At 35.6% G+C, this 16,123-nt stretch overlaps 1 protein-coding gene across 1 annotated transcript; it reads right to left on the reverse strand.

Annotated features, from left to right (window-relative positions):
- Positions 1 to 6,310: 6,310 nt before the first annotated feature.
- On the reverse strand, positions 6,311 to 7,285 carry LOC130885174 (olfactory receptor 4K2-like). The gene has a single exon (XM_057786607.1). It carries the CDS (start codon positions 7,283 to 7,285, stop codon positions 6,311 to 6,313), a length of 975 nt encoding a protein of 324 aa, XP_057642590.1.
- Positions 7,286 to 16,123: the final 8,838 nt, after the last annotated feature.

The raw sequence follows: 16,123 nt of genomic DNA on the forward strand, positions 1-16,123 counted from the left end.
AGAGCAATAAATATCCCTCATACAACTGCTTTTAATGTATCACAGTGATTCTGATGTATTCTGCATTCATTTTCATCCAACTTCAGGAAATATTCTTTTTAATTCTTGATTTCTTCTTTGACCAGTCCACCATTCAGCAATGCATTGTTTAATTTCCATGAGTGTGATAGTTAATGTTGGTTGTGAACTTGACTACATGGGACAACAATTAAACATAAGTAGCCGTGCACAGTTGCGAACCAGAAATTAATATCAGAGCTTTGGAGAAAATACAGAAATTAATTCTACTGTGAAGGACTTGAAAGATGCAGAGGTAGGTGTTCCCTCTTCATCTTCCTTTAGATCCCTGTCATGGTCACTGTTCTGTTGCAGTGAAAAGACACCATCACCAAAGAAACTCATAAAAGAAAGTATTTAACGTACAGCTTGCTTACAGTTTCAGAAGATTAGTCCATTATAATCATGGTGGGGAAGATGTCACTAGAGCAGTAGATGAGGACTACATCCTGATCCACAAGCAGAGAGAGGGAGAGACAGAGACAGAGAGAGAGATAGGAGACAGAGACTGGCATGGGCTTGAGAAACATCAAAGCCATGCCTAGTGATATACTCCTCCAACAATGCTATGCTTACACCAACCAGGCCACATCTCCAAATCCTTATAAGCTTTTCAAAGTGTTTCACTACCTGGTGCCAAAAATTCAAATGTATGAGCTTATGAGGATGATTCTTATTCAACTGACCCTGACACTAGGAATCGTGCCTACAGCAGGCTCATTTATTCAGCAGTGGGGAGAGCCTTATGTATCCTCCTTCCAGTGCCCAGGCTGCCTTTGACATTTCATGGTTATCCCTAGTTGACTAGGCAGCGTCAAGATGTCTGACAGTGCCTGTTGCTAGGCCCTTAGGCAAGCTACAGGTTGGCTCATTTCTAGGCCTGGCAGGTCTTCTCATTCTACAACCACAGTCCCCTATCTTATCTGTGAATATGGATCATGGAGAATGACAGTTGACTATCAAAGACTTAATTAAATACATTAATATTTATTAGTATATTATATTAAATACTAGATACTGTGTACTTACTTGAGCAGATTAACACATATCCTGCAGATATTGATATAGCATTGCCTTTTTCTCAGTACATGTCCAAAAGAACTACCAAAAACAATTTGCGTTCTGTTGGCAAGACCAGCAGTATACCTTTACAGTTTTACTTTCCATCCCCGTCATAACTCATTTCACAGTGGTCTTGATCATCTGTCTCTTCCACAAAATATAATACTGGTCCACCATATTGATGACATTATGCTGATTGAACAAAGTAAACAGGAGACAGCAACTACTTTAGAGATGTTGACAAAACATATTGCATCAGAAGATGGGAGATACATACAATCAAAATCCAAAAGCCTACTATCTCCATGAAACTTTTAGGAGTCCAGAGTGTGGATTATGTAGAGATATTCCTTCTTAGGTAAAAGATAAGTTATTGCATCTGCCACTTCCACCACCCAGAAAGCAGCATAATATTAAGCAGCTGCTTTGGGTTCTGAAGACAGAACATTCCTCAGGTATATTACTCCAGTACATATACTAATTGACCTGGAAACTGGTAGTTGTGAGTAGGCCTTGGAGCAAGAGAGTACAGGCTGATTTGCAGGGTGCACTACCATTTGGACCATTTATCCAACAGACCTAATTGTACTTGTGGCATCAGCGACAAATACGGATACTGTTTGGAGCCTTTGGTAGACAACTATAGCAAATCACAATGGAGATATTGGGATTTTGGATCAAGGCTCAACTAATATCTGAAGAAATATGTTCTTCATTTGAAAAACAGTTCTTTCTTGGAATGCTTTGGGGCTTTAATGAAAACTGACCACTTGAAAAGGGGTCAACATTTTACTATGAGACGTGAGATGTTCATTCTCAGCTGGGTAATATCTAACCTACCAAGTCATAAAATTGGTTGTTCACAGGGGTATATAAAATGTCAAGCAAGAGCAAGCTTTAAAGGCACAAGAAAGTTACTCGAGGAAGTTTCCCTAATGATTACGGTTCCTACTGCCATTTTTTTCTTTTTTTATTACTTTATAAATAATGCCATTCAAAATTTCCACTTTTTCCCCTCCTCCCACTTTTCTCCCGCTCCCCCACTCACCCTCCCGCCTGTCCTTCTCCAGTCCTAAGAGAGGGCAAGGTACCCTGCCCTGTGGGAAGTCCAACACCCTCCCCTCTCCATCCAGGCTTAGGAAGCTGTGCATTCAAAAAGATTAGGATCCCAAAAGGCCAGTACATGCAGTAGAGACAAATGCCAGTGCCATTATCATATTGGCTTCTCAGTCCGCTCCAATTGTCAGCCACATTCGGAGGGTCCGGTTAGATCCCATGCTCATTCAGTCCCAGTTCAGCTGGATTTGGTGAGCTCCCATTAGATCAGGCACACTGTCTCAGTGAGTAGACCAACTCCACGCGGTCCTGACTTCCTTGCTCATCTTCTCCCTCCATCTGCTCTTCAATTGGACCTTGGAAGCTCAGTCCAGTGCTCCGATGTGGGTCTCTGTCTCTATCTCCATCCGCCACTGGATGAAGGGTCTATGATGATATTCAAGATAGTCAACAGTCTGACTACGGGACAAGGCCAGTTCAGGCACCCTCTCCTCCACTGCCCAGGGTCCTAGCCAGGGACATCTCCGCGGATACCTGGGAACCCCTCTATAGCCAAGGCTCTTGCCAATCCCAAAATGACTCTCTTAATTAAGATATCTTCTTCCCTGCTTCCATATCTGCCCTTCCTCCATCTCAACCATCCCATTCCCCCAAGCTCTCCCCAGGCCTCCCATTCTCCCTTCTCTCTCCCCCTCTCCTTTTCCCCGTATCCCAACCCCATCCCCATGTTCCCAACTTTTGCCTGGCATTCGTGTCTCCTTACAATTTCCAGGAGGATCTATATATGTTTTTCTTTGTGTTCACCTTATTAGCTCCTCTAGGATCGTGAACTATAGGCTGTGTCCTTTTTTTATGGCTAGAATCCACTAATGAGTGAGTACATACCATATTCATACTTTTGAGTCTCTGTTATCTCACTCAGGATAGTGTTTTCCATTTCCATCCATTTGCATGCTAAATTCAAGTCATTGATTTTTTTTACCACTGAGTAGTACTCTAATATGTAGATGTGCCACATTTTCTTTATCCATTCTTTTATTGAGGGGCATCTAGGTTGTTTCTCTAGGTTCAGGATATTACAAGTAATGCTGGTATGAGCATAGTTGAACACATTGTATGAGTGCAGGACTCAACTAGGTTCAATCTGTGGAGCTGTGAGATAAAGTTCAGGACTGAAAAGATTACTCAGGAATAAGTTACCTGCCTACACACTCAATGTCTAGCTTCAGAGACTTATTTTCCAGATGATCTATCTACTTTGAACATTTTCTTTAAAAGTACCTTTCCGCCACATCCTTAAACATTTTTTCATATTTTTTGGAAATTTAATACTTAAATTTGTTTTTAATGTGTTTGATATAAATTATAGATATAAAATCATCATTTATTCCCAGTTAAAATTTAAACAACTCTTATCAGATAAAATTTAAAACCTTTCCACTAATATCTTCAAATATGTGAACAAAGACAAAATACACAAACCAGACTTAAAATTCTTAACTGTGTTTACTTGTAATTGAAAACATAGTAAGACTGACCTGTCAGACACAATCTACTTATTTTAATTTTTCCATACAGTTATGGAATACATTTAAATATAAGATAAAGTTGCAAACTATAATACTTGCTTAGAAAAACACATATACATGAATGTAACAAAAACTGTATAAATGAATCCAGACTGAAGTAATTGGCACATATATAATACTTTAGAAATTAACACATTTTTCTAATATATAACTAGGTCATGCAAGTTCAAGTAGGAGCCTTCATCTCAAATTCAGCTCCTGCACTTTTGTACTTTTTTAACACAATAACAAAAATATCAATATTATAGTTCGCTATTTATTACTACTAGATATATTACACATATCTTTTATTTAATTTCTACAAATCTATAGATGAAGAAACTGAGTTGCAGAAGTAGAACAAAGTTCTTGGATTGCAATTCTGACTTATAATAGACTGATATTATCTAATTATGGGATAGACATATCTCAAGGACAAAGAACTGGATAAAGTACATGAATTGGCCTCCAGGACCCGACAAGGGCTGGAAACACAAGAGGTGCTTAACAATTAATTATTGAACTATACACTGGTACATCAGAGCCACAATTTAAATTTTAAAATAAAGATAATTTTATAGAAATGAGGCAAAAGTATCTTTCCATATAAAACGTTTTATGTATTTTTTTAATTTGAGCCAATAACAAGGAGTTTATAATTTGCTTTAAAAAACTAGTTCTCAAATTTAATGTATACTTTGACATCTACTTTTAATGCTACCTTTCTTTATAAACTGCTATACACTATTCAACTTCAGATGCTAACATTTTGTCTTTGAAGTTGCTTTCATGTAAGCATGTTACACTTTGAAAGGAAAGAGTTTGGGATTTTACATAATCATAACATTCTAGGCCTCTGATGATGGTTTGCTCACGTCACTCTTAAGTCATAACCATTAAGTCAGGAGAGATGATCTCATTGTACGTCAGAATACAAAGCATTCTAACTGAGCTTAACCACACATGTCAGTATACAAATGGGAGCAGAAACATTTCTATCATATGTTTGAACAAACCACAGTTTTTAAAAATTACAAACAGCACAAGATCAGAGCATAAAGTGCAGCTTTGCTAGTGTTTTTCCCAGAATGAAGCTGTTGTTCAGAAGCACAATATCAAAATTAGTTCAAGGAAAATGGAAATGGCATGTCTAAATTTTACAAAATATTACCATAAAATTTTAGTCTAGGGCTGGAGAGATTACTCAAAGGTTGAGAGCTCTGACTGCTCTTCCAGAGGACCCAGGTTCAATTCCCAGTATCCACATAGCAGCTCACAACTCTCTGTAACTCCAAGATCTGACTCTCTCACACAGACAGACATGCAGATGAAACTACAATGTACATAAAATAAAAATAAATTATAAAAAGTTGTAATCTACTTTTCATAATTCTCATATTAAATATAAAAAGGAATAAAGTGGTAAATTGTATCTTCCAAAATCTGTTTTAGTAATCCTTGTTGGTTTCCATCAATCTTCTTTGCTTCTTAACATGATTGATAAAAATTATTAAAAAGAAAAAAATAAAAATTTTCTATGTCTTTGGTTCTTTAGCAGTTTGTAAAATGGATTGTCTATTTTATTTCCAAATTTTTTCATGTTAGAAAAAAATCTACTTGATATTATTAGTAGAAAACCAAATTAGGTAGAAATGAATTCTAAATTTTTTAAATTATTTCATCTTTTCTTCTCACTAACCATGTAATATTGAAAACTACACGTAAACTTACTAAAATGGTAATAATAGCTTGAACTATTTTATTTTTAAAACTTTAAGTATATTCATGAATTTAAGAGACAACAGTATACTCACACAATAAAGTTTAATAGCAAATTAGTCTGATTGATATATATATATATATATCATTTAGAGCTAATTTTTTACAAGCCAGTCTGTTTAAGTGATCTACTCTCTATGATTTAAATAGTACAGATTCAATTTATTATTCAATCATCTGATAGCAGTAATCTGTGCACTAAGCATCTTTATTGTTAAAGTTTTAATCTGTTTTGTTCAAAATTGTCTTAGTTTTCAATTTGACTCACTGCTTAAAATTGCTTAGCATTGTTTAAAAGAATTATTTCACAATATAAAATTTCCCAATAAAATTTTCTAACATTATTAATAAAGCTTCCAGTGTTCTAAATTCCTAATTAAAGTTTGAAATTAAGTTCATAATTAAGTTTGAAATTAGATACAAACCATAAAATGTCACAAGACAAAGAGAACTGCTCTGGATTAGAAAACATTCCATATTAAGCTTCTTGCAGAGTGTTAATCTTCATATGTATGTGTATAGATTTTATGAATACATGAAAATGAATCTATTTTAAAAATTCTGGCAACATAACTTTCCTATGAAGTCACATTATAGACTTTAACACATCATCAAATTGATCCATGATCACAAAAAGCTAGCAAACAGTACTGACTTAGAAGCAAGCTGTTGCACATCTTCCAATCCCAACTTCTTAGTATCATGAACTTAGTTCAAATGATTTGAAAATTAAATTTGAAGATTATAACTTAATTATCTGCTATTCTGTTGGAGAACCTGGCCTCACTTTAGGATCTCTGCAGGCCTCTTACTGTATAATGTGGTGTTGTTTTCCCAAAGGGGAAATAATGGTTACTTATTTTTTTCTTCACCGCTGCTCTCACTTCCTGGTTTCTCAAAGTATAGATAAGTGGATTCAAGAAAGGGGTGAAGATGGTGTAGAAAACAGAGAGAATTTTGTCCACCAAAAAGTTTGTGAAGGGCCACACATAAATAAAAATGCAAGGTACAAAGAACATTAGCACAACTATGAAATGTGAAGTGCAGGTGGAAAGAGCCTTCGATGATCCAATTGAGGAGTGGTCTCTGATAGTTACAAGCACCACAATATAAGAGATGAGCAAAAGCAGAAAACTTATAAGAGCAATAACACCACTGGATGAGACCATGAAGATACCAAGAATATATGTATCTATACAAGCCAGCTGGATTACCAAAGGAAGATCACAGAAGAAACTGTCTACCACATTAGGACCACAGAAGGGTAAATACAGAACGAAAACTAATTGGCTCATTGTATGTAAGAAGCCTACCATCCAAGAAGTTACCACGAGCCCCAAACACATTTTTTGGCTCATAAGTGTTGAATAGTAAAGAGGCTTACATATGGCAACATACCTGTCAAAAGACATGGAAATCAGCAGCACAATTTCAGTTCCAGTGAAAAGATGCAAAAGAAAGATTTGAGAAATGCACCCCTCAAAAGAAATGGTCTTGTGGTGAGCAAAGAAGTCCATGATCATCTTTGGTGTGGCAAAGGAGGAGAGGCATATGTCAATCAGAGAAAGGTTGCTGAGCAGGAAAAACATGGGGGAGTGGAGTTGTGAAGTGGAGAAGACAGTGAACAGAATGAGGCAGTTCCCGAGCATTGTAACTAAATAGAAAATAGAAAATGTCACAAAGAAGAATATCTGAAGCTTGGGAGAATCAGTGAGTCCAAGTAGCACAAATTCCAGTACTCTGGAAGAGTTAAGCCTCTCCATCTATCCGTAGACTCTGCTCTGTAGTCATAAAAGACACAAAATTACAGTGTGGGGTACATATAATATGAAGAACTTATGGCATTACTTAGTAATTATCTAGATCACTGGTTACATAGAGTCTATACGAAAACGCTCTTATCTGCGAGATGATTTTCTTTGGGGACCCCTTAAACAACTGATACTCTATAACGCTTGAGAAGCACAGCTTCTTAAATTTGTCCAGCAGGCAAACACGGCACATGTCAGCTGAGCAGTATAGCCTCCACAACACACCTGTCTAACTGCAGCTTTGCTTCAGGATGCACATTTGTAGAAAGATCTGTTAAGTTTGTTAGATGTGATAAATAAAACATAGAAAATAAATCTGAGCTCTCAAAAAGTTTTTTCTTATGCAGAAGTGGAATTATTTTGAATCAACCATTTTGGCAGTGTGTTTAATTAAAAACTTAAAGAATATGATGATTTAAAAAATTCACTAGATACCCTATAAGAGTGAAAAATTACTTTCTTTATTTAATCTTATGAAATTATTAGTGACGAAAAGTACACTTTAAACACTTGAGAGGTAATACTAGTTTATATCATGTTATAATCTATCCTTCTTTTGCTCTATGCAACACAAAGTTAGTGTATTAAACCGTGATAAGATGTTTAGAACCATATTTTCAGAACTTGGGATCATTTTTAGATTAGTTTTTCCATTTAGAATCCTCCTACATTATGAAAATTTTATAATATACTCACGTCTATCATATTATCAAAAGCTTAGTTCAAATGAAATAAAAATTGGTCCAGGTTGGTGAAGACTAATCTGAGAGGTGAGGATTGCTCTAGTCACTCAATGTGCTGTACAATTTTGCCTAAAGGAAGTGTGACTGACATGTTTGCAAAGTGTATGCCTATTAGAAAAATTTATCAAGCATAAATCAAACAAGTAAACAAAAAGCTAATGTTATTTCATCTCGGTTAGATAGGAGCAATCTGTATGGAACCAATACAACATCTTTTTCAGGTAAACCACTTTTTTCAAGTAAAATTATGAGTACTTTGTTACATAAAATCATTTGAGAATTTCCACTATATTTTATTTATGTTTTAATAATAATTTAGCTATAAATTATCCATCTTTGGAAATGTGATTTTTTACTTCTTAGTTTATGTATAAGTTTTCTAAGTACACCAAAGATGATTAAAATTTAAACAAGGTGGCTCTGGGCCAAGAAACTTAAAGTGTCTTTCAATAGTAACCTTTAAGTCATTCTTAGTAATATAGGTAGAAGAGAATGAGATCTTTGTCATAAATTCAGAGGATTTGCAAATGGAAATAGAATCAATAAAGTGATTTTCTCCACTATTTCTTTTGTCTTAATTTACTTCTAATGATACTTAGAATGTTCTTGAAACTAATAAAAAATACATACTATAAAAGCATCACATGAAAATTTGAGATTGTGACTGAAATTGTTTTTAACTGGAGATTGACACACACAGAGAGATAGAGATAGAGATAGAGATAGAGATGAGAGAGAGAGAGAGAGAGAGAGAGAGAGAGAGAGAGAGAGAGAGACTCAGGCCTTCTGTCATTATCAATGGATCAGTTCAATGAACAATGCTGAAGGTGGCCTGTTTTATCTGAATTAACAGATTATCCAAGCGCCTACAGTTAAAATGGAGATGTGGTTTCTAGCTAAGAAATAATTCTTAGCAGAAATGAAAGTAACTGTTCCAAAATAACTCAGCTTTTGTGTTGCACGCCATAGTCCATTGAGAAGCAGGAAGAAAGCAAAAGGGATAAAACCCCAAGTTCACACCTTAAATGTTATACAAAAGAAAATAATGTACTCTCCAAATTACAGTCTTCCTCATTGCTTTATCTTTAACTGTTATTGGACATCCAAGACCCAGGTGTGAGTCATTATCATTAATCTGTTTTCATGTAAGTAACTTCCTGAAGAAAGTAAGTTTACATACCTTTAATTGTATATATTCAGTTTTTCATGATTAATGAACATTATTAAATTTTCTCAGATAGCAGCATTCTAGAATTCTTAAAATGGAACCATCACTCAGTAATTAAGAGTGGTAAATTAAATTTTGGATCTAGATCATATCTCAACAGCTTTTTTACTTGCTGACCTCTTTAATTGTGAGAGTTAGATTATATGACTTATAGAAAGCTCTTAGCATTGTTCCTGGATAATAGCCAAAGACATTTATGAGATTGAAAATAAAAATTTTGTTCAGAAATTATCCTTTGTTTAATTTTATTAGTAATAATTGATATAACATCATGCAACAAAATATTGTCATCTAGTTTCAATTTAGGCCTTAAGTAAGCACTGTGATACACAAGTAATTAGATCTGTTTTTTAAACTAAATTATTTCCCTTGTATAAAATTACTTAATTTATATTAAAAGTTTAGCTTACAAATTTTATTATCTCTTATGCTTTCTGGAAATTATATAATTATGATGAACACCACTCTTACAGCCACCATAAATAAGTTTTTTTTTTCACCTCTGCATCTCTAGATAGGCAGTTCTAATCACTATGCAATAGAATAGTCTATATTCTTTATTCTTCATGCTAAATATACATTTTCTTTACTATATCTCCATTTACATTTTATATAATTAATAAACAAGTGCTGACTTTCATTACCAGAACACACGAGCCATAGTATGTTTTCAAAATCTTTACTATTATATCCATTTTTAACCTACATACCAGCTATTCAGTCGAAATATGATTACCACAATCTACAAACTGTGTAAATCAACTGAAATCATGATGGTCTAAGCAAACACCAGCAACCAGGAGCATGGATATACGTTTCCTTCTGTCTTGATATAAAAGCCTTTAGAAGGCAGTGACGTTTAGGAGATCAGGGATTAGATCCTACAACCTACTTGCAGTGGGAGTTATTAAGACACTGAACTGTCATTTCAGAGATGCAAAGAGAACTATGGATATGTCTTTTTTATTTAAAGTGGGAGGTGTTTTCATGATGAAGCAGTGTTCTTTAGAGAAAGCAGTATAACTAGAGCCTGCCTAGGCTAGGAAGGCGAAGAATAAACTTACAGGGATAATTCCATTTACACTTTCAAAACATCAAAGTTGTAAATTATTCTTTTAAGTCACACTTATTTATCTCCAAAATGTACATGCTTCTATAACACCAGTGAACTGAAGTATAAGACATTAAACACTTAGCAAAGGGTCTGGAGAGATGGCTCAGAGGTTAAGAGCATTGCCTGCTCTTCCAAAGGTCCTGAACTCAATTCCCAGCAACCACATGGTGGCTCACAACCATCTGTAATGGCATCTGGTACCCTCTTTTGGCCTTCAGGCATACACACAGACATAGTATTGTATACATAATAAAATATTAAAAGAATAAACACGTAGCAAAGACAAATAAATGAGAGTTGGTTGTTTCTGTGAATGAGTGAAGTCTACATAAAGGACATCATAAAACCTCATACTGCCCTGTGTACAATAATTTCAATTAGAATCATCTATGTGTTTCTGTGACGTGATGTGTGTATGAGTGTTATATGTATTTGAAGCTTGTAAAATAGGTTACTAGGTTTCCATGGGCCTTTTATTTTGAAAACTTTTAACTTTGAAATATGTATTTATTTCATTTCATTTTACACATGTAAACATTTTGCCTGCATGGATGTACAACACATGTGTGCTTGTGTCATCAGAGTCCAGAAAAAAATAATGAATCCTAAGGAACTAGAGTTACAGATGATTGATATCTACCATGTAGTTTCTGGGAACAGAACTAAGGGCTCTGCCAGAGCAGCAGGGTCTCTGAATTGCAGAACCACCTCTCCAGCCACAACCCTCCTCAACTATATTTTTCCTCTCTACTTAAACTGCTCCCCATTATCCCTTCTTTCCAAGTTATAGACTACCACATTTATTAAGTCAATTAAGAGTATAATGAGTCATCTAGCCAGGTGACCAAGAGCAAGCTCATCCCATGGAAAGTCTTGTTTTTGTTTGTTTTAAAGTCATAAGGCTGCAATCATTTCACACTATGTGCAGCCTGAGGTTTTTGTTTTTTCTTTCTACAATGTAACCTTGGGTCTTGTAAAACATCAGGTAAGGCCATTCTTCCAGATGAATAATTTGCACACATCAGGATCCTTACTCAGTAGGGAAGGAGGGCCATTTTGGCTTTGTAAAACACTTCAGCAAAACAAGTGAGAAACCATTTAAAAACAAATGTGGCTGCAGAGTGGAGGCAGTGTATGGTCAGTTTAACATGACTGTGCTGAAGCCACTTCAATATCACAAGTGTTCTATTCTCCCCTCCTTCGGAACCCCTCCCTCAATGATCCCCACCTAGTTCCCTGGTGTCACCAAGTGCTCAGAGCTAAACACATAAAACCAAAGTTTCACCGCTAAGATTCACATGTGAGAGACATTAAGCTGTGTCTGACTTTCTGTGTCAGCATTGTCTTATGTAATGTAATTTTCCAGTTCCATGAATTCATCTGAAAACTGTGATGGGAATTTCATTGGATCTGTAGATTGCTTCAGGGAAAGTGGCCATTTTCACACGATTGTTCCAATCAGTTCATTTTTATGGGAAATCTCTACATCTTTTAGTGCCTTCTTCATTGTCTTTATTCAGTGTTTAACAGTTTTTAATTGTAGATTATAGAGATCATTTACTTTCTCTGTTAGGTTTGTCTAGAGTTTGATTTTTATTTTTCTATTGTGAATAGGATTGTTTCTGTGGTTTATTTCTCAATATGTTTATACTTAGCATGTGAGAAGGCTACTGGTTTGGCTATGTTAGCTTTGTAACCTGCCACTTTGCCCAAACTGTCAGCTCTAGGAGTATCAAATAAGAGTCTTTAGGGTCTCTTGTATACAAGATCACATCGTCACATAGAGATATTTTAACTTCTTTCCTATTTTATCCTTATTTTCTCCTCCTACTGCTGTAATTTCAAGCGCTGTATTGAATAAGAACAGAAAAAGTAGGCACCCATGTTGTGTTCCTGGTCTTAGTGGCAATGATTTAATTTTCTCCATTTAATATGATAGTGGCTATAAATTTGTCATATTTAACTTTTATTATGTTGAGGTATGTTTCCTCCTTCTCTGATCTCTCTGGGATTTTTGCCATGAATGGATGCTGGATTTTGTCAAAGCCCATTTTTCATCAATTGAAGTGATCATGGGATTTATGTCCTTGCATCTAGTTATGTGGTGAATTATTTTTATTGACCGAAGTATATTGAACCAACATCCTTCAACGCTGGAATTAAGCTAAATTAATCATGTTTTGTGATTTTTAGAATGGGACCTTGAACTTAGTTTGCAAATATCTTATTGGTAATTTTTGCGTACCATTTAGGGAATGACAGGTAGTGGTAAGTCACCTGGCATGGGTTCTAGGAACCAAATTCCAGTCCTTCAAAGGAGAAAGTACTGTTAGCTGCTGAGTCATATTTTCAACTGCGTTTATTATCTATTTGTAAAATAATTTGAAAAAAATATTTCTAGTAATTCTTTTCAAAAGAGCTGGTATAATTATGGACTGATTTGTGTACTTTCCATAGTTTCTCCAGCTATTGATTGACAAATCCTTATCCAAACTAATGAAATGGCAGAGAGAGAACATACAAATCAAAAAAATCATAAATGAAAAGGAGGACATAACAACAGACAATGAGGAAATCCAGAGAATCATTAAGTCATAATACACAAACCTATACTCCTCAAAACTGGAAAATGTGAAAGAAATAGCCAATTTTCTAAATAGGTACCACATACCAAAATTAAATCAAGATGAGGTGAACAATTTTAATAGACTTATAAACTGCAAGGAAATAGAAACTGTCATCAAAAGTTTCCCATCCAAAAAATTCTACCAGAACTTCAAAGAAAAGCTAATACCTATACTCCTCAAAGTGTTCCACATAAGAGAAACAGAAAAAGCATGGCCAAACTCTTTTTATAAGGCTACAGGTACCCTGATACTAAAATGACAAAAGACTCAATTGAAAAAGAAAATTACAGACCAATCTTACTCATGAACAAAGATGCAAAAATACTCAATAAAATCCTGGCAAACTGAATCCAAAAGCACATCAAAAATCATCCACCATGATCAAGTTGATTACATCTGCTGGGGTTATATTAAGGAAGTGGTCTCCTGTGCACATGCACTGAAGGCTACTTTCCACTTTCTATTCTATCAGGTTCAGTACGGTCGAATTTATATTGAGATTTTTAATCCATTTGGACTTGAGTTTTGTGCATGGTGATAGATATGGATCTATTTTCATTCTTCTACAGGTTGACATCCAGTTATGCCAGAACCATTTGTTGAAGATACTTTCATTTTTTTCATTGTATAATTTTATTTTTTTTTTTTTATTAATTTTTTATTCTTTTTTAATTAAAATTTCCACCTGCTCCCCGTTTCCCATTTCCCTCCCCTCCTCCCAAATATTGCCCCCTCCCCCCACTCCCCTCCCCCTATCCCCACTCCTCTTCTCCTCCCCCCACACCATTCCCCCTCCCTCTCGATACTGAAGAGCAGTCCAAATTCTCTGCCCTGCGGGAAGACGAAGGTCTTCTATCTACGTCCAGGAAGGTGAGCTTCTAAACAGGCTAAGCTCCCACAAAGCCAGTTCATGTATTAGGATTGAAACCTAGTGCCATTGTCCTTGGCTTCTCATCAGTCTTCATTGACCGCCATGCTCAGAGAGTCCGGAATCAACCCATGCTTATTCAGTCCCAGACCAGCTGGCCTTGGTGGGCTCCTAATAAATCAGTTCCACTGTCACAGTGGGTGGGTGCATCCCTCGTGGTCCTGATTTTTTGCTCTTGTTCTCCCTCCTTCTGCTCCTCATTTGGACCTTAAGAGCTCAGACCGTTGCTCCAAATTAAGAATCTGTCTCTACCTCGATCCATCGCCAGATGAAGGTTCTAAGGTGATATGCAAGATATTCATCAGTATAGGATAGGGTCATTTCAGGTTCCCTCTCCTTAGTTGCCCAAGGTACCAGCTGGGGACATATTCCTGGACACCTGCGAACCCCTCTAGAGTCAAGTCTCTTGCCAACCCTAAGATGGCTCCCTTAGATAGGATATATACTTCGCTGCTCCCGTATCCATCCTTCCTATATCCCAACCATCCCAATCCCCCGAGCTCCTCCCATCCTCCCCTTCTCATATTTCTCATCCCATTTCCCCTTTGCCCCATGCCACCTCACCCGCAAGTTCCCAGTGTATAATTTTAGATTCTTTGTCAAAAATCAGGTGTTCATAGGAGTATAGATTAATATCCATTGGTCAACATCTCTGTTTTTATGCCAATACCAAGCTGTTTTCATTACTGTAACTCTGTAATAGAGCTATATATCAGAAATGGTAATTCTTCTAGAAGATCCTTTATTGTATAGGAAATTTTAGGCTATCCTGGGTTCTTTATTTTTCCATATGAAGTTGATTATTGTTCTTTCAAGGTCTGTGAAGAATTGTGTTGGGATTTTGATGGGGATTGCATTGAATCTACAGATTGTTTTTGATAGGATTGACAATTTTACTATTTGAATCCTTTCTATTCAAAACCATGAGAGATCTTTCCATTTTCTGGTGTCTTCTTCAATATCTTTCATTAAAGACTTAAATTCTTGTCAAATAGGTCTTTGACTTACTTGGTTAGTGTTACCCCCAAGATATTTATGCTATTTGTGGCTTTTGTGAAAGGTAATGATTCTTTGATTTCCCTCTGAGATTCATCTTTTGTGTACAGGAGGGCTAGTGATATTTTTGAGTTGATCTTGTATCCTACCACATCACTGAAGGTATTTATCAGCTGTAGAAGTTCTCTGGTAGAGTTTTTTGGATCACTTATGTACACTATCATATTATCTGCAAATAACAAAAGTTTGACTTCTTCCTTTTGAATTTGAATCCCCTTAATCTCCTTATGTTGCCTTATTGCTATTGCTAAAACTTCAAGCACTATATTGAAGAGTTATGGAGAGAGTGAACAGCCTTGTCTTTTTCCTAATTTTATGGAATCACTTTGAGTTTTTTCTCCATTTAATTTGAGGTTAGTTGTTGGCTTGCTGTATATTGCTGTTATGATATTTAGATATGATCCTTGTATCCCTAACCTCTCCAAGACCTTTATCATGAAGGAATGTTAGATTTTGTCCAATGCTTTTTCAGCATCTAATGAAATGATCATATGTTTTTTCCATTTATTTATATGATGGATTACATTGATAGATTTTTGTATGTTGAACCAACCCTGCATCTCTGGGATGAAGCCTACTTGATCATGATTGATGATTTTTTTAATGTATTGTTAGATTAAGTTTGCCAGTATTTTATTGAGAATTTTTGCATCAATGTTCAAGAGTGAGATTTGCCTGTAATTCTCTTTCTTGGTTGAGTCTTTGTGCAGTTTTGGCATCAGGGTAAATGTAGCCTCTTAAAAAGAGTTCGGCAATGACTTTTCTGTTTCTATTATGTAGAGCACTTTGAGGAGTATAGGTATTAACTCTACTTGAAAATTCTGGTAGAATTCTGCACTAAAACCATCCAGCCCTTGACTGTTTTTGTTTGGGAGTTTTTTTGTTTGTTTGTTTGTTTGTTTTGTTTTTGTTGTTTTTTTTTTTGGCAGCTTCTATTTCCTCGTGGCTTATAGGTATATTTAAATTGCTCACCTGGTCTTAATTTAATTTTGGTATATGGTATCTATCTAAAAAAATTGTCCATTTCTTTCATATTTTCCAATTTTGTGGAGTAAAAGTTTTTGTAGTAAGACCTAATGATTCTCTTAATTGTC

Source organism: Chionomys nivalis, chromosome 12, assembly GCF_950005125.1.
Source record: "Chionomys nivalis chromosome 12, mChiNiv1.1, whole genome shotgun sequence".
NCBI classification, from domain to species: domain Eukaryota; kingdom Metazoa; phylum Chordata; class Mammalia; order Rodentia; family Cricetidae; genus Chionomys; species Chionomys nivalis.

Coding starts and splice junctions, on each gene's coding strand:
- LOC130885174 (XM_057786607.1), bottom strand. CDS start 7,285: ATGGAGAGGCTTAACTCTTCCAGAGTACTGGAATTTGTGCTACTTGGA.